Here is a 19,395-nt window from a genome sequence, read left to right on the forward strand (position 1 = left end):
TCCTATGCGGAATCTGTCCCCTGCTGCCTCTACACTAAGAACCGAGCGATCAAACGCCACCAATGGCTCCGTTGTCACAGCACCCTGAGCAGATAGCTGCCGACTGTCAATGCACAGCTCTCCGCTCTGCTCCCTCCTCGCTCATTGGAGCAATGAACTGTGGAGTGGTGGGGAGCAGCCGTCTCATTGGTAGCTGAGAGGCCAAGATGGCCATCAGTCCAGGCACCTGGCGGATCCAGACTCCCATTGTCGGGATGATGTGGGGTCTGGACAGATTCCTGTGACGTCAGCAGAAAGCGGACTGGAGTCCGCTCTCTGCTGAAAATAAAGTCACAGGAGTGCAAAACAAATTGCACTTCTGTGACCCATCTACCCACTTTATTGTCAAAAGTGCACAAAGCAAGGTCCATAAAGACATGGATGAGTGAGTTTGGGGAGGAGGAACCTGACTGGCATGCACAGATTCCTGACCTCGACCCAATAGAACAACTTTGGGATGAATTAGACACACTCCTAAACCTTGTGCACAGCCTTCCCAGAAGAGTTGAAGCTGTTATAGCTGCAAAGGGTGGGTCAACTCAATATTAAACCCTACAGGCTAAGGCTGGGACGCCATTAAAGTTCATGTGCGAGTGAAGGCAGGCGTTCCAATACTTTTGACAATATAGTGCGTGTTTATACATGTAAAAAGGGAATGCAAAGGTGTTTTGTTCACACTGGTAAGGTTCATCCCACTATTGGACCGTTGTTGACCTTTGTATCCAGTACAGAAAGTGATGGAAAGTCCACATTTTTTAAGTTGTCACTGAACAGCTGAGGAGAAATCTTCAAATCGGAAAACCTATTGTGGTGACAACTAAGATGGGACATCCCCCTGCTTTATTTAGATCTCGTCTCACTTCCTGCCGTGTGCATTTCCCACTTTATCCAAATCAAAAGATTGGGTTTTACATACATTTTAAAAGGATTTCCACTGCGGATCAATGAGTAGGCCAACTGCAGGTGAAATGTACCTGTCAATGGATTGTGAAAGATCTCAGACAGACACCAAATGCAAACAGAATGCATCTGAAAGTAAATCCATAAATCCTAATAATTTACAGAAGAGGTTACATTATCACATATATGCATCTCAGGTAACCTAAGACACGTCTGGGGCCCATTCACACCTATGTAGGCGTCACATGGTAATGCAAACACATAGGTGGGAATGGGCCCTTATAGTTTGCTTATGGGTGACGCTATGCTTCAGTGTTCAGGCAGTGAGCTGTGTTGTGCACTTTCACTCTATCAACTCTCTTCAGAAATGTTGGATAGGTAATGGCACTACTGAGTTTTCACATCTGGCAGCTCAGCCATGGCTGAATGAATTTAAGAAGTAACAGATATTTCAATGGGTCTGAATTTGTCCTAATATTGTACATGGTGGTGTTGCTTCAAATGTGACAGATTTGTAAAGTAACACAGCGCCATCTGGTGTCAACTTTGCGTAAACGAAATACTGTTCTAAGCTTTTTTACTACCGGTAATTTGAGATTTTCCTAGCTTGTGACGGAAAATATTAATTATATGAAGACAGGAGGCGAGTATCTTATGCATTATCTTTCTTTATTAATGCCCATAGCAGAAATACAACTTTTTCAGTAATTTCAAGTAGAAAAACGTTTAACTGAAAGAAAAAGAAAAAACTACAACACCCAGCAGCCCTCAGGCTGGGTCTGCCAATCATGAGGCAGGACAGCCGGCATATAAGGGGCTGCCTCCTTAGACCCTTCCTCTTTCTTGAGGCGAATTGGCAGGAAACCTGGAATAGAAAAACAGTTCGAAACACCGGGAGCCTGGCAAACTGGAACTTCCGGACAGGATTCAGTCGACGGCATCCATGCTCCGGATCCGGAACGCAGTAGGAACCTCCACTTCCGGTCTGTGGTGCACAAAAACCCATGGATCGAAATGGGAACCGCAATCTCGACGGTGATATTGAAAAACGAAGTCCCGGGCGTATCAGCCTCCGACCTGTAGGATGCGTGATGCAATGGCCTAGAACAAGAGAGACAACATCGTGATAGGGTTGGGTTGGGAGGGAAGATACTCGCCTCCTGTCTTCATATAATTAATATTTTCCGTCACAAGCTAGGAAAATCTCAAATTATATATCAGACAGGAGGCTCATATCTTATGCAAGTTCAAAACGACAACAATGTACAGTGAGGAAAATAAGTATTTGAACACCCTGCTATTTTGCAAGTTCTCCCACTTGGAAATCATGGAGGGGTCTGAAATTGTCATCGTAGGTGCATGTCCACTGTGAGAGACATAATCAAAAAAAAAAATCCAGAAATCACAATTTATGATTTTTTAACTATTTATTTGTATGATACAGCTGCAAATAAGTATTTGAACACCTGTCTATCAGCTAGAATTCTGACCCTCAAAGACCTGTTAGTCTGCCTTTAAAATGTCCACCTCCACTCCATTTATTATCCTAAATTAGATGCACCTGTTTGAGGTCATTAGCTGCATAAAGACACCTGTCCACCCCATACAATCAGTAAGAATCCAACTACTAACATGGCCAAGATCAAAGAGCTGTCCAAAGACACTAGAGACAAAATTGTACACCTCCACAAGGCTGGAAAGGGCTACGGGGAAATTGACAAGCAGCTTGGTGAAAAAAGGTCCACTGTTGGAGCAATCATTAGAAAATGGAAGAAGCTAAACATGACTGTCAATCTCCCTCGGACTGGGGCTCCATGCAAAATCTCACCTCGTGGGGTCTCAATGATCCTAAGAAAGGTGAGAAATCAGCCCAGGACTACACGGGAGGAGCTGGTCAATGACCTGAAAAGAGCTGGGACCACCGTTTCCAAGGTTACTGTTGGTAATACACTAAGACGTCATAGTTTGAAATCATGCATGGCACGGAAGGTTCCCCTGCTTAAACCAGCACATGTCAAGGCCCGTCTTAAGTTTGCCAATGACCATTTGGATGATCCAGAGGAGTCATGGGAGAAAGTCATGTGGTCAGATGAGACCAAAATAGAACTTTTTGGTCATAATTCCACTAACCGTGTTTGGAGGAAGAAGAATGATGAGTACCATCCCAAGAACACCATCCCTACTGTGAAGCATGGGGGTGGTAGCATCATGCTTTGGGGGTGTTTTTCTGCACATGGGACAGGGCGACTGCACTGTATTAAGGAGAGGATGACCGGGGCCATGTATTGCGAGATTTTGGGCAACAACCTCCTTCCCTCAGTTAGAGCTTTGAAGATGGGTCGAGGCTGGGTCTTCCAACATGACAATGACCCGAAGCACACAGCCAGGATAACCAAGGAGTGGCTCTGTAAGAAGCATATCAAGGTTCTGGCGTGGCCTAGCCAGTCTCCAGACCTAAACCCAATAGAGAATCTTTGGAGGGAGCTCAAACTCCGTGTTTCTCAGCGACAGCCCAGAAACCTGACTGATCTAGAGAAGATCTGTGTGGAGGAGTGGGCCAAAATCCCTCCTCCAGTTTGTGCAAACCTGGTGAAAAACTACAAGAAACGTTTGACCTCTGTAATTGCAAACAAAGGCTACTGTACCAAATATTAACATTGATTTTCTCAGGTGTTCAAATACTTATTTGCAGCTGTATCATACAAATAAATAGTTAAAAAAATCATACATTGTGATTTCTGGATTTTTTTTTTGATTATGTCTCTCACAGTGGACATGCACCTACGATGACAATTTCAGACCCCTCCATGATTTCCAAGTGGGAGAACTTGCAAAATAGCAGGGTGTTCAAATACTTATTTTCCTCACTGTATATATTAAAGATAACAGTCGAAATAAACTACAAAACTGACATAGATATGTGTTCCTCCGGTCTAAAGCAGAATTGGTGGAAGGTGGTCAGGACGACCAGTCCGCCGCTAGCAGTAGGTCCTAGAGGGAGCCTACCGAGGTGACGACCTTAATAGCCACCGCCCCTCAGGAGGAGTGGGCACCAACCAGGGTTATGTCAAACCCTGTCATTCCCATGGCCGACCGTACCCCTCTGGCTAGCGTAGTCGAGGAAACCGGAAAATGAGGTTTAACGTAGGAAAACGAGGAGTAGGGAGAATTGCGAAGATCGCAACGGCCGACAAGGACTCGCAAGTCTGTAGGCAGCGGGACACACACAGGCGTGGATGCGCGGAGAAGAGCGGGTAGAAAACCGTTTGAAGTCCCGTCTTTGTCCTAAGAACTCCAGAAAACCTGATTTTGAGGCGAGAACTGACGCCTGGAAACGTCCAACTTCCGGACGCCTGACACACGTTAGGCGGAATCAGATACGAGAGGACAGTAAGTTTGAAAGGCAGTAACCTCAAAGATAGAGTGCCATTGTCCCCCCAGTCCGAGGACATGGTCAGGGCCTTGGTCACATCCAAGAGTGTTGATACTTGGGCGAGATGGGCGTTTCAAACCTAACGCCTACCAAGTCGGCACACCGACGGATGTTTACCCACCGGGCAAGTCTACAAGGGAGCGGTAGGCTGAGATCGCAGAGCGATAGACATTAAGGGAGCTAAAGGGCCTCCCGGAATCAAAAGTCCGCCCAACAGTTGGCCACTACAGACCCAGGCGCCTGAACGGGATCAACCTGTCGTTGATCACACCGGTAAACCCAGAGACCCCCGGCTGATCGAGATGCCGATCTATTCCCGGGTCCAGGCCAAGGAAAAAGGGATCCCTAGTCGCTCTTGAAAAGTCGCTGTCCGCGACCGGCACCCCGAAACCAACCCTGCGAAGAGAGGTAGGATGTGTTTCGTGAGGAGCGGGTGCAGATCCCCCTTCGGACCGGCAAGGAGATGAGGGGAGTGAGGAAGCAACCTGGGGAGATCCACAGTCATCTCCAGAAGGAGGGGAAAACCATGGTTGTGTCGGCCACCGCGGAGTGAGCCGCACGACTGATGCTCTCAGGTTTGCTACGAGAAGGACCCAGAGGGTCATCGGGAACGGGGAGAAACGCGTAGTGTGTCCCCAGTGACCAGGTTGGCCGAGGGCATCCACAGTGTGCGCCTCCGGATCCGGCTCCCGGTTGTAAAAGTGCGGGAGCTGATGGATGAGGCGAGAGGTGAACGGGTCCATAGAGAAGGATCCCTTAGGTGAGCGAGGGCCAGGAACACTGGTCGGTGCAGTCGGCAATCGCTGGAATCGGCCAGGTAACGAGAATTCCAATCTGCCACCATATTGGAATAGTCTGGGCTATATTCCGCAACCGGAACGATGCTGCGTTCCAGGCAGAAAGGTCCGAAGTCTTTTGCCAGAACCGCTAGGACTGGATCTGGGGCCCCCAAAGCGATCAACGTACTGGACTGTGGTTACATTGTCTAACTGCAAGAACACACAGCAGGTTGATGTGTGTGGCAGTAGACTCCTGGTGGCAAGAAAGCCGCCGGGATTCTAGTGATGATGTGCAGAGATTCCTCTGCGGACCGCGTCCCTCCTGTGGACGAGGGGCTGCACCGAGTACCCCAGCCGATGCGGCTGGCATCCGACCCTATGATGAAATCCGGTGTAGAATTGAAGACGGACTCGTCGTTCCGTTCGACGGCATGACGTAAACACCACCGTAGTTCCACTATGGCTACTGCGTCCAAAGTGACTTTATCTGGATAGCGAAAACCCCTAGCGAAGGTGTAGAGCCTCGAGTCTCTGGGGGGCTCGATAGTGAAGAGGGGCTGGAAAATGGCCTGGATTGACGCCGATAACAGGCCGACTAAGCGAGCCAGTCCGCGTAAGGACACCCGTTGCTTTCCCAGCACGATACTGATCTAACAGTGGAGATGGGGCCACGCTGAGCCCTGGTCCGTGACATCGCAGACTATCCTGGGCGAGGAGAACGAGCCATTAAGAGTAGGTTGTACAAGTAGATGATCCACCTCGCCCCTGTTCCGCAGGGTGCCGTAATTTGGTGAGATTTCACAAGTTAACACTGGGCGATAACCGTCCCACTCTCCCTGACCAGGAAAATGAACGCTTGTTTGGTCCAAGGTCTTGCAACTCGTTGTCTATTAGGACGGTGTACAGGTTTGAAAACCCGAATGGGATGGTGGACCAGGTCCATGTCTGGTGAACCCGCCTAACATGTCTACGGCGGCCGATCCGTGTTCTGATTCGGTTAGGTGGGACCGTTGGGGTCAAGTTTCCTTAGGATTGAGCGGCGGCGTTCTGTCGAACACGAAGTGTACGCGCATTCCAGGAGGCAAAACTGCCCGTTGGGCCCAGCCCCTAAGTTGGGCTAGGTCAACCGGCTGTACAGAGGCGGTAGCCTGCTCACTAAGGCGTAGGGTTTGGTGATAGGTCCAAAGATCTAAGACCCTGTCCTGTGTGGTCTTAAAAGGTCCTCTCTATTCCCCTAGGAATACTTCCCGTGTTTGGTGAGATACCTCAAGAGTATGGGTCCACCTCAGGAGTGTGCACAACCTTATTTGGTACTGGAAAGGCGGGCATTCCGCCCACAACATGTTTCGGTTAGCTCTACCGACCGATGTCTGGATCCAGTATTCGATATATTGGGGTGCCCAGTCACCGGAGTGTGGGTGGATAATCGCCCCCTGATCGAAAAATGGCTCTCCACGAGAGTCCAATAATGTTTCACCCTGGGACACAGGGTTGGCGTCGTCATGAAGCGCCATGTGCCCACTGCTCTCATAATCATTGTCATCATCCTCAGACTCAAGGTGTTAGCCGCCTCGGACTCCGTGGACTGTTCTAGAAGAATCCACGAATGAGTCTGGCTTAGTCCGTCTAGTGGACTGCTGCCTCTGCATGTGCATCTCCCCGAGGCTCGGGGGTCGGTTGGAGTCTGGGAGGGCAGTGGGTCGGCAGTCCTGGGAGGGTACTGCCTGGGACATGTTATTTACTTCCCCTGCCGGGGAGTCGGAGGCGGTGTCATTGGGACACCTTGCCCTATTTAGGGGCGGTATACCATTGTTGGTTGGACCGGACATAGGGGCGCAGGCGGGTTGGAACCGACGCCATGGTAGCCTGGATGGACCTACCGATCAGTTCTTGAAACTGTGCCGCACTGAGGTAGGCTTGGCCTGCCAGGACTGTGTCCACCCCGACAGGGGCGCTAGCAGGGGTAAGGTCCAATCGTCAGCCACAGGAGAAGAATCTGCTGTCTGCGGACAGCACCGTAAAACAGCACAGTAACATATGGCAGGCATGTACAGGAACATGCTATAAATTTATTTATTTGTTTGTACATTCATATAAATATTTATTTATTTAGATGTGTTTATCTGTATTTTTATTAATTATTTTCCTGATAAATGAGGTATCTATTCTAGGGAATAAATTCCCCAGAAACAAGAATTAATGAGTAAATATCTATTTATTTAATTAGATTTAGATTTACTTAATTTATTTAATTTAATTTATTTATTTAATTTATTTATTTAATTTATTTAATGTATTTATTTAATTTAATTTATATTTAATTTATTTATTTAATTTATTTATTTTATTTATTTATTTATTTATTTAATTTATTTATTTAATTTATATATTTTTTTTTTAACAGTCAAAGTTTTTTATTTTGGTAACAGACAATAACACACACATGAAAATGACAGTACAAAGATCACAAGGCTTACTCAGAATGCATAAGTTCATACATAGATGTCATAAACAAAGGACTACATTGGTGGGGAATCAGTTCAGCAGCATCTACAATGGGACAGACAACACAGACAAAAACCCGTCACCCGGGGGGAATCGCCAGCCGGCGTCCCCCGGCCGCCGCCCCGTCACCCCCCCGCCCCCCCCCCGGAGGGGGGGGGGGACGAGGGGGGGAAGGGGAGGGGGAGGCACCGCACGCCGAGGCGGGCGGGGAGGGGGGGCAGGGGACGGGGAACCCCGGCCACCCACAGCCCCTCAGCATTCAGGACACAGCAGGGGGGGAATCAACCAAGTCGCCAGGGGACTCAATCCAATTCGACCAGATCTTGTCAAATTTAGCTGGGCAGTTTCTGCTCTCGTACGTCAGCCTATATAGTGGGAGCACTCTGTTGATCGTGGCCAGCCAGGAGGACACAGTGGGAAGATCAGAGCCCCGCCATCGAAGTAGGATCTCCCTTCTAGCATAAAACAGAGCAAAGGTGATGCTCAGTTTGGTATACCTGTCTCCCTCAATCTCACCCAAGTAGCTTAGGAGGAACAGTTTTGGGTCCATGACTAGTTCTATCCCACAACGATCCGAGAGGACCCCTGCCACTTCTCTCCAGTACTGATCCAGCTTAGGGCAGGACCAGACCATATGGATGAAGGAGCCCGTGTCTCCCAGGCACCTGGTGCACTCCGGGGACCTTGAGGGGTAAATCCTAGCCAACTTCTGCGGGGTGTAGTATGTCCTGTGGAGAAATTTAAGTTGAATGAACCTGTCTCTAGAGGCAATCATAGACGGGAGAAAGGAGGAGACACATTCCTCCCAGATCTCTTCGTCCAGATCCGGGATGTCGGCAGTCCATTTGGTCAGTGTCCCCGTCGTGTTCGTGTCGTATGCCACCGTAAATCTCAAATAGAGGGATGAGAGGGGCTTCCCCATGACCCCCGAGATCAGAAGACGCTCTATCGAATCTGACTCGAGCGTCACCGAGTCCGGAAATTGGGCCGTCAATGCATGCCGCAGCTGAGTGTATCTAAAGCCAAATGAGGAAGGGACTTTATAGGTCCGACACAAGTCCTGAAAGGGCATCACCACACCATCCGGCATCACATGCCGGAGGGTGAGGATCCCCCGTCGGGCCCAGACCACCGGGTCCGGGACCGTGTTTTAATTTATATATTTAATTTATTTATTTAATTTATATTCAAATATAGATTAGAGATGGTTTTGTTTAAATGCCTTTAATTAATGGAAACATGTAAGGAACGATCGCTGGTTCCTGCCTCCAACACCGCTGACAGCTTGCGGTGGGAGGAGAGTCTGGTGAGGAGAGCCAGACGAGATTCTAACTCCAGAGGCGAAGTCTCGCGAGACTACGGCCTCTGGAGTCTCTACTGAGCCGTGGATGTGAGGGACAGAGCGGTCGATGAGACCCGCTCTTTCCCGTCCTGCTCGGAGATAGGGGGGGGGGGGAACGCCGAGGTGTCACCCGGATCGAGAGAGGCACCGTAGACGGCGAGAGGGGGGAGGAGCGGCCGCGGCGGAGACTCCGCCCACCGACCGAGCGCGCGAAGGCGAGCGTGGGGAGGAAGGAGAGGGGGGGGGGACAGATGCCCAGAGATGGCGCTCGCTGAGGGAACAGCACGGACCCCGCACGGAGGACGCCGCAGCGCTCCGGCGCCAGGGAAGGGGGAAGCCCAAGTCAGGATGACTAAAGTAAAAGAAATCAAGTGAAAGATTTCAGGATGACTAAAAAGTAAAAGAAATCAAAGATTTCAAATAAGGCTCAAACATAACTACCTGACACCGTGCGGTGTCAGGGAAAATAGACATAAAAGTGCAAAAATTGGGGAATAACAGGGGGAACCCCCCATATTCCACAACTTTCCAAATAAAACAACCGAAATTTCCAACAAAACTACCTGACATCGGGACATCCGGTATCAGGGAGACAGAAGTAAAAACGTAAAATCGGGGGAATACAAGGGAAAACCCCCAATATTCCACAATATATTAAACATTATTCAACAAAGTTACCTGACACCACATTCGGTATCAGGGACAATATATATATATATATACAATCACAGAATAAAGATATATGAAGTACTTATCTTGTATGCTCTGCCATGAGCAGAAAGAAAGAGGGAGGGTCTAAGGAGGCAGCCCCTTATATGCCGGCTGTCCTGCCTCATGATTGGCAGACCCAGCCTGAGGGCTGCTGGGTGTTGTAGTTTTTTCTTTTTCTTTCAGTTAAACGTTTTTCTACTTGAAATTACTGAAAAAGTTGTATTTCTGCTATGGGCATTAATAAAGAAAGATAATGCATAAGATATGAGCCTCCTGTCTGATATATAATTAAAATTAACTAGTACATTTTGACCTGCCATAAATGCTCAGCGGCCAAGTCCTGTTGTGGGCTAGCAACACGCAGCATCTTTGTGGACTGAGTGGTAGGATTCCTTCCCAGTTTCTTTTACTAAACTACTGAGCCACTCCCATGCTCAGATTTCTACAACATAAAGACTAATCTTTCTGTAGTCTGAGATAAGAACTATGAGAGCTCTTTAAAATAACACAGGACAATAAAAAAAAAAATTCCCCATCTATCAAAAGATAGAATAAAATGCTTCCCGTGGTATATTTAACAGACCAAAATGGAGCAAATAGGAGAAGTTCATCGTAGGAATTTACATACACTTTAATGATAATGAGAACTACATTTAACTCCACCCCAATGATGTGACATCCCCAGGCTGCTTTGCCAGTGCCAACATCTCACCAGCTCCTTGAGGGTTCAGGATCTTCAGCCATCTTCATTGGCCAGGCCATTATTATTATAATCCAGAATCTTAGATTTGCCTAATTACTTTTGTAATATCTAGTAGTATATACAAAATGTTGCTGGATTATCTTAACTTTTACTGAAATATTATAAAACGAGAGCGGAAAATACTCAGTTTTATAAATGAGTAAAAAACGGTCAGAATGGTTTTGTTTTTTTTAATAACAATTGAATGTCCATTTCCACCCTTCGTAACTGTTAGGCCCCTTTTACACGGGGCGGATCAGTAATGATCCGCCCCATGAACCTCCGCTTGCTCAGCCGGGATCGCTCTGTTGATCCCCGCTGAGCCGGCGGATGACAGGGCGTTCCCCACACACTGTGCAGGGACCGCCCTGTCTTTTCTCCGCTCTGAGGCGCTCTCCCCTATGGGGGATCGGATGAAAAAGTAGGTTTTTCCTCCGTCACACTTTGGCGGATCTGAGCGGGTCGGATGTCAGCGAGCATCCTAAAAAATGGTCCGCCCGTGTGAAAGAGCCCTTACTGTTTTTTTTTTTTTTATGTGGTAGTCTAGTACACTGTCATGTAAACTAAGTTCTAAAAGGGTAAAAAGTACAGAATCCATAGAGTAAACCAGTGGTCTCCAAACTGTGGCCCAGATGTGGCACTTTGCTTGTGTTTATCCGGTCCTCGAGGCACTATTCCTGCCACTGACAACAATGGGGCACTATTTCTACCGCTGACACCAACAATGGGTTACTATTCAGTGGCGGCTGGTGCTCCAAATTTTTTTGGGGGGTACAAACAAACTGAAAAATTCTGAAACCCCCCCCCATCAATTGCAACCCCACTGTGCCCGTCAAATGCAGCCACTGTGCCCTTCAAATGCAGCCAATGTGCCCGTCAAATGCACCCACTGTGCCCATCAAATGCACCCACTGTGCCCATCAAATGCAGCCACTGTGACCACAGCACACACCCCTCCCCCTCCTGCTTGCTCGCTGTCTGACCGGCACTTACCCAATCCTAGTGGTGGCTCAGGCAGCAGGTGATGGCGAAGAGCTTTGGGACAGGCAGCGGGTCAGGCAATGGCTCCTGTGTCCTCCATGCTTTTCCTCCTGCTAGGTGTCCATGCTATGCATGAATCTATCCATCAAGCATATAGGGGGTGGCGTGATAAAGGGGGCGGCACACCTAATGGACATGCCGCACTGGCACTATTCCTCCCGCTGACTAGGGCAATGTTGCACCATTCCTCTCACAGATGCCAGTTGTAGAGCATTATTCCTTACCCTGATAACAACAATTGGGCACTATTCCTCCCACTGATACCAATGATGGGGCATTGTTTAATCCCAAGGCATATGCTACTCACACTGGGCACAGTCCGGCCCCCTCAAAGTTTGAAGGACTGTGAACTGGCCTTTGTTTGGAAAGTTTGAAGACCCCAGCAGTATACATACAGACATGATACAGTTGGAGAAGACCTCCATGTCTATATGCACTTTAATTTAGATCCCCTAATTGTATTTATTGGCAGATCAGCTACCTGTTTGTCTAATACTGATGTACACTGTATTACCAGAAGTATTGGAACGCCTGCCTTTACACGCACATGAACGTTAATGGCATCCCAGTCTTAGTCTGTAGGGTTCAATATTGATTTGGCCCATCTTTTTCAGCTATAACAGCTTCAACTCTTCTGGGAAGGCCGTCCACAAGGTTTAGGAGTGTGTCTATGGGAATGTTTGACCATTCTTCCAGAAGCGCATTTGTGATGTCAGGCACTGATGTGGACGAGGCTTGCAGTCTTTGCTCTAATTCATCCCAAAGCTGTTCTATCGGGTTGAGGTCAGGACTCTGTGCAGGCCAATCAAGTTCCTCCACCCCTAACTCACTCATCCATTGCTTTATGGACCTTGCTTTGTGCACAGTCATGTTGGATTAGGAAAGGGCCATCCCCAAACTGCTCACACAAAGTTAGAAGCATGAAATTGTCCAAAATGTCTTGGTATGCTGACGCCTTAAGGGTTCCCGTCACTGGGACTAAGGGGCCAAGCCCAACCCATGAAAAACAACCCCACGCCATAATCCCCTCTCCACCAAATTTGGACAAGTGCACAAAGCAATGTCCATAAAGACATGGATGAGTGAGTTTGGGGTGGATGAACTTGACTGGCCTGTTCAGAGTCCTGACCTCAAACCCAATAGAACACCTCTGGGATGAATTAGAGCGGAGACTGCGAGCCAGGCTTTCTTGTCCACATCAGTGCCTGACCTCACAAATGCACTTCTGGAAGAATGGTCAAACATTCCCATAGACACACTCCTAAACCTTGTGGACTGCCTTCCCAGAAGAGTTGGAGCTGTTATAGCTGCAAAGGGTGGGCCAACTCACTATTGGACCTTATGGACTAAGGCTGGCATGTGATTAAAGTGCATGTAAAGGCAGGTGTCCCAATACTTTTGGTAATATAATGTATGCAAATAAATGAGGACAATGCTAAACACTTTTTAAACGTAAGTTAAGCTCTCCTGCTTAATACCCCTATTTTTAATAATAGTTGTATTTCTGCTAGCTTGTGGCCACAATAGTACTTTTGCAGCATATACTCTGTCACTGTTAGTATTTTAAAGTAAAGCCATACAATTAAAAAACCTTAATTAACATCAAACCGCAGTGGCTGCCTTGCAAACAGAAAATAATTGCTGTGTTCATCCAGCATCAGCCTCATCACAGTGTTGATTGCCTCCTACGCTTCTTCTCCTACCTTGTATTATAATGGCCAGCTGTGTGTGCAAACTGCAGAAAAGTAGGCGGGGTCTGTCTCATAGAAAACATTGCCTACCCCGAGGTTATACCCACTTGTCTGGTGTTTGCAGACACATTGAGGTCCTATGGCAGCAATCGTGAGGGAGGTTGTCAACAATGTACACAGGGTGTAGAGAAAAAAAGCACCATTCCATAGGAGACAAGCACTTATTTTCTGTTTACAAAGCAGCCTTTGGCTGCCTGATGCCGATTTAGTGCCTTTGGTTGACTGAAACTAGCCTTTAAGGCTGCATTCATACCTAGACGTATATACGCCTGAAGCGCGACGCTCGTGCCGCTGGAGGGGCGAATTTACATTGATGTCTATGAGATGGTTCACATCTCACGCCGAACGCCTGCCGCCTGAAAACAAGTCCCGGACCCTTTTTTTCAGGCGGCTTTCGGCGTTCGGCATAGACATCAATGTAAATGATTTGTAAAAATAAAAAATAAAAAAGTTAACAAATCGCGGCAAAATACGCTGCGTTACAGTGTGAATGCAGCCTAAAGGTCCAGCCAAACCAAATATTATATTTTATGGATGAGGTGCAATGAGTCATCAACTGGCTTCTTATATATCTTGGGGACTGCAAGCAGTGGGTTCTCCTTGCCTTAATTCCTGTTCTGCCCACTTTGGAATTCCCACTCCTCCTTTTGATTTTTTCATAAAATAAAGCAAATAATTCAGACAGGGAAAATTGTTTTCCCTTGTAGAGGCCAATGCTAATGTGCAGACCTGAGAACTCAAGCGCAGAGGGTTTTCCTGATGAAGTCTCAAAAAGTCAGTATCAGTCATCACTAGAGTTGCCACCCCATCCCTTTAAACCCGAACACATATGAATTACATGGGTTCTGTGGCTGATTAAGGTAGTAATTAAACTCACTTGGTGTCTTATCTGCATTAAATTAGCCTCAGAACCTGTGTAATTCATATGTGTTTGGGTTTAAAGGGATGAGGTGGCAATCCTAGTCATCACTGACCCTTCAACGTGTCTTTGTACCATTAACCGATTCCTCACCGAGTCATGGTAAAATGACGTTGGCAGGAACCTTCCCTCCCTCCGGGTGGATGTCATATGACATCCTGGGTTTCCCGGCTGTCTATGGGGCGCGCGCCCGCCGCATTGCTCGAGACTAAGGATGAGCTCTGGCGTGTTCGCATAAAACACGTGCAGAGCCCGCCAGGAGGTGAACATGGCGCTGTGCTAATCACAGCCAGGGAGACATTGTCCCGATGCTCGGCTGCAGGGATCGTAAAATGCCCTCTGCAGTTAGAAATCACTCCCTAGGGAACATATTAACCCCTTGATCGCCCCCTAATGTTAACCCCTTCCCTGCCAGTCACATTTACACAGTAATCAGTGCAGTTTTATAGCACTAATCGCTGTATAAATGTGAATGGTCCCAAAAATGTGTCAAAAGTGTCCACTATGTCCGTCGCAATGTCACGGTCACAATAAAAATCGCAGATCACCACCATTACTAGTAAATTAAAAATGCCATAAATCTATCCCCTATTTTGTAGATGCTATAACTTTTGCGCAAACCAATCAATACATGCTTATTGCGTTTTTTTTTTTAACCAAAAATATGTAGAATAATAATTATCGGCCTAAAAATTTCAAAATTGTCGCTCTTTTTTTGTTTATAGCGCAAAAAATAAAAACCGCAGAGGTGATCAAATACCACCAAAAGAAAGTTCTATTTGTGGGGAAATAAAACATAAAGATTTCATTTGGGTACAGCGCAATTGTCATTCAAAGTGCGACAGCACTGAAAACTCAAAATTGGTCTGGGCAGAAAGGGGGTAAAAATGCCCTGTATGGAAGTGGTTAAACATCACTTTAGGCCGTATTTCCACTTTTATGCCCGGATTCGGATACAATAGTGTATCTATCGTCGGGCGTAACGTATCTCAGATTCGTTACGCCGCCGTAAATTAGGGCGCAAGTTCCGTATTCAGAAAGAACTTGCGCTCTAAGTTAAGGCGGCGTAACGTATGTGGTCCGGCGTAAGCCCGCGGAATTCAAATGTGGATGATGTGGGCGTGTTTTATTCAAATTAATTGTGACCCCACGTATTTGACGTTTTTTACGAACGGCGCACGCGCCGTCCGTGAAAGAATTCCAGTGCGCATGCTCCAAATTAACCCGCAAAAAGCCAATGCTTTCGACGTGAACGTAAATTACGCACAGCCCTATTCGCGAACGACTTACGCAAACGACGGAAAATTTGACGCTGGCCCGACGTCCATACTTAACATAGGATACGCCTCATATAGCAGGGGTAACTTTACGCTGGAAAAAGCCTAACGTAAACGACGTAAAAAAATTCGCCGGGCGGACGTACGTTTCTGAATCGGCGTATCTACCTAATTTGCATATTCCTTGCGTAAATCGACGGAAGCGCCACCTAGCGGCCAGCGTAAATATGCAGCCTAAGATACGACGTTGTAAGACGATTACGCCGGTCGGATCTTAGGGAAATCTATGCGTAACTGATTCTATGAAACAGTCGCATAGATACGACCCCGCAACAACGGTGTATCCGGAGATACGCCATCGTAACTGCTATCTGAATCCGGGCCATAGTGTTTCAAATACTATTCACAGCAACCCAAACTTTACAGAGAATGCTAGGCAATTTTTCTAACATTATTTTCAACGGTACAGTGTCCTTCTACATGTCTTTGGCGTGTTTCAGTTATGCAATGAAAAAAGTAAACTGACATGATACCACTACATTTTCATTCTATAGCTCTGGTCATGGCACAAGGAACTGATTTTTATAATGTGCATGCAAATAGCTTGGTAAAGCAAAACACTTGAAAAAGACAAGAAAACACATGTAAAATGCATTTTTTTCCCCTTAAACGCTTGAGTGGAAATGGACCTGTGTTATGTTTTTAATTATGCAACAGTTTCCTTAACAACTGGCTAAGACAAAAGCTACATTTGGCAGAAAACCAGGATACACCTCCTTCTCCTGCTGAAGAGGGGACAGACAGTTTACAATAGGAGCTGGCAGAATAAAGCCTACGCCAAGGCGCACGTCGGAGAAATGAAACTCACGAATATGGAAAAGTTGAAAGTTGGAACATCTAGTGTAGGCTTAGTGATACAAGAAAGCGGCAATGGATGAAACTGAACTGGACAAAATGGATAGATAGTGACAGTGTGTACTCTAAGCACAAACAGTAACTGTATGGGTAATCTTCTTAAGAGTTGTTTGGTATGCATTGAAAATCCCTACAATTTTATAAAAAAAATAAGAATGTGAACTCAGGAAAGCAAGAAACTCAAAATATGGAATGTTGCAAAGCAGATTTAAAAATGCATGTATTTATTAGTTTATAATAAAACAATTTACTGTATAAAAGCCCAGAGTGTTATAATTATTATTTAAAGTACATCTGGGAAATGATTATCGACATCAACACACAAACACCAATCACACAGGTTGGACTGGATGGACTAGTGTCTTTATTCAACCAACTATGAAACAATCTATACTGAGCGAAGTATGAAGGCTGCCAATGCTCATCTCTCCTTCTGAAAATACTAACTTACTGACTATCATGTTCATCCAGTTGCTTTAATCCTGTAATGGTACAAGGATCAGAGATCTCAATTCCATAACACATCCCATAAACAGTTAGCAACCTTAAAGGGGTTGTAAAGGTTCGTTTTTATTTTCTAAATAGGTTCCTTTAAGCTAGTGCATTGTTGGTTCACTTACCTTTTCCTTCCATTTCCCTTCTAAATGTTTTTTTTCTTTGTTTTCTTTGTCTGAATTTCTCACTTCCTGTTCCTCCTCAGTAAGCTTGCCCCCATCATCCGAGCTGTTGTGGCTGGGGGTTAGTCAGTGTGCTCGTCCCCTCCCTTGGGACCCTTGTGAACACAGCATCTCCCCGCAGGGATGTAGTCCCAAGGGAGGGGGCGAGCACACTGACTAACCCCCAGACAGAAGGGAAAAAAATATGATAGTGAAATTACAATTTCACGATCATATTTTTTGCCCTTTTGCAATTGAGCATATATTTACAGTGGGCCAGATTCATGTAGATTAGCGGATCTTTAGATCTACGTGTTTTACGATTCGCCGGTGCAATTTCGCGAGGCTAGTGCAGTATTCATCAAGCACTTACCTCGAAAATTGCACCGTCGGATCGTAAAACTCCACCGGCGGAATGCAAATTCCGCGGCTAGGGGGAGTGTACAATTTAAATCAGGCGCGTTCCCGCGCCGATTTAACTGCGCATGCGCCGCCGGCGAAATTTCCCAGTGCGCATGCACCAAATGATGTCGCTAGGACGTCATTGTTTGCGGCGGCTACGTCAATTGCGGCCATCCATATTCCCGATCGACTTACGCAAACGACGTAAAAATTTGAATCTCGGCGCGGGAACGACGGCCATACTTAACATTAGCTACCCCTCATATAGCAGGGGTAGCTATCCGCCGGAAAAAGCCGAACGCAAACGACGTAAAAAAAAGCGACGGGCGGGCGTACGGACTTGAATCAGCGGTTCTCCTCATTTGCATATCCGACGCGTAAAAAAAAGCGACGACACCTAGCGGCCGGCGGGAGATTGCAGCCTAATATTCGACTGGTGTAAGTCACTTACACCAGTCGGATCTATGTGGAATCTGATTCTATGAATCAGCCTCATAGATCCGACCGGCTGGTCTCAGAGGTACGACGGCGGATCAGGAGATCCGCCGTCGTATCTCTTTGATGAATCTGCCCCAGTATGTAGAGAGCATCATTTTGGAGTTAGGACTTATTTACACATATGCACATTGCATGGATTTTCTGTGGGCCTCCAACACGTGCTTTTGGGCCAGAAAACATACCTGCCTCATTTTATTTAGTGCACTATAACTTAACACATGGGAACCCAGCATAATCAACACAACACTCCCCAACTGCTGCTTACCAGACTGCTATCACTCGGATTTGACACCTCTGAACCTGAAAGCACTCTCAGCTGAGCATGTTAAGGTTTATTCAGCCTAGAGTAAATCGGTAAGGCCCCTTTCACACTGAGGCGGTTTGCAGGTGCTATTGCGCTAAAAATAGCGCATGCAAACCGACCCTAAACAGCAGCTGCTGTTTCTCCAGTGTGAAAACCCGAGGGCTTTCACACTGGAGCAGTGCTCTAGCAGGACCGCTCCAAAAGTCCTGCTAGCAGCATCTTTGGAGCCGTGAGAGAAGCAGTATGTTTAAAGTATAAAAATGGGGGGAACTAATGTGCAAATCAACCTAACCAGAGCATAGAGAACTAAATCAATAAGATTAAATAAATCTACTAAGCAGCAGCCACGACTAGTAGTGTTCACACACTGGTAGTAATTCAAGGTAAGGGGGTGTAATGGCACTTACTGGGATTAAAATACTATCTAGATAATGATATTAACAATATTGCCAATATAAAGGTGTTCAAAGAAATAATGAAAACATATATAAAACAATTTCTGTTAGGAAAATCCACCAATTGCTGTATGTCTAGATATGTTCCACTCCAAATGAAACCCGCACAGCATCAATCAATTAATGTGGAGGGTGATGTGAGTGAAATAATAATAAAAGAAAAACTGTTCAGATAAACAAACGTGTCACCATGAGCACAGTGCTTAATGGAATGAATACTATAAATAGTCATACACGGATATGACCATTACAGCAAAAATATTTTGTAGCATTAACCATAGGATAGATAGTTATAAAATTGTGAATAAACAATATTATATATGGAAAGTGATGGTGAAGCACACAGCGCTTCACCATCACTTTCCATATTTGCATTTTTTTCTGTGTAAGGCAGATTTTAAGGTGATTGCAGCAGTGCCCCCCGGTGTCCAGTACAGATAGCGCAAAAGTACTACTCTTTCAAACAATATTATATAGTGCTACATCAATTAAAGTGCAATGTGCAAAAAAATATATAATTTATATAATAAGTGAATTAATAATAAAAATCCAGTGTGCACAGTCTTTTGCAAAAGATAAAAAATCTGATTCAAATTATCCAAAATCATGCATCAGTGAAAAAAATCCAATCCATAAAAGATTCTGCAGTGAAAAAAGTGTCCCATAAGATAAATCCCCCAAGGGATCAAAACACAATGAGGTGACAAAAATTAAAACATGCCAAAG

At 46.1% G+C, this 19,395-nt stretch overlaps 1 protein-coding gene across 2 annotated transcripts in view; it reads left to right on the forward strand.

Annotated features, from left to right (window-relative positions):
- Positions 1-16,504, forward strand: part of CCDC28B (coiled-coil domain containing 28B) — a 59,048-nt gene extending 42,544 nt beyond the window's left edge. For both annotated transcript variants that reach the window (XM_040337062.1, XM_040337063.1), the window contains exon 7: positions 16,178-16,504. In XM_040337062.1, coding sequence (XP_040192996.1) covers positions 16,178-16,253 — 76 coding nt within the window. In that variant the 3' untranslated portion in view covers positions 16,254-16,504. The remainder of the gene's footprint in view (positions 1-16,177) is intronic.
- The last annotated feature ends 2,891 nt before the right edge of the window (positions 16,505-19,395 follow it).

Source organism: Rana temporaria, chromosome 2 (assembly GCF_905171775.1).
Source record: "Rana temporaria chromosome 2, aRanTem1.1, whole genome shotgun sequence".
NCBI classification, from domain to species: Eukaryota; Metazoa; Chordata; class Amphibia; order Anura; family Ranidae; genus Rana; species Rana temporaria.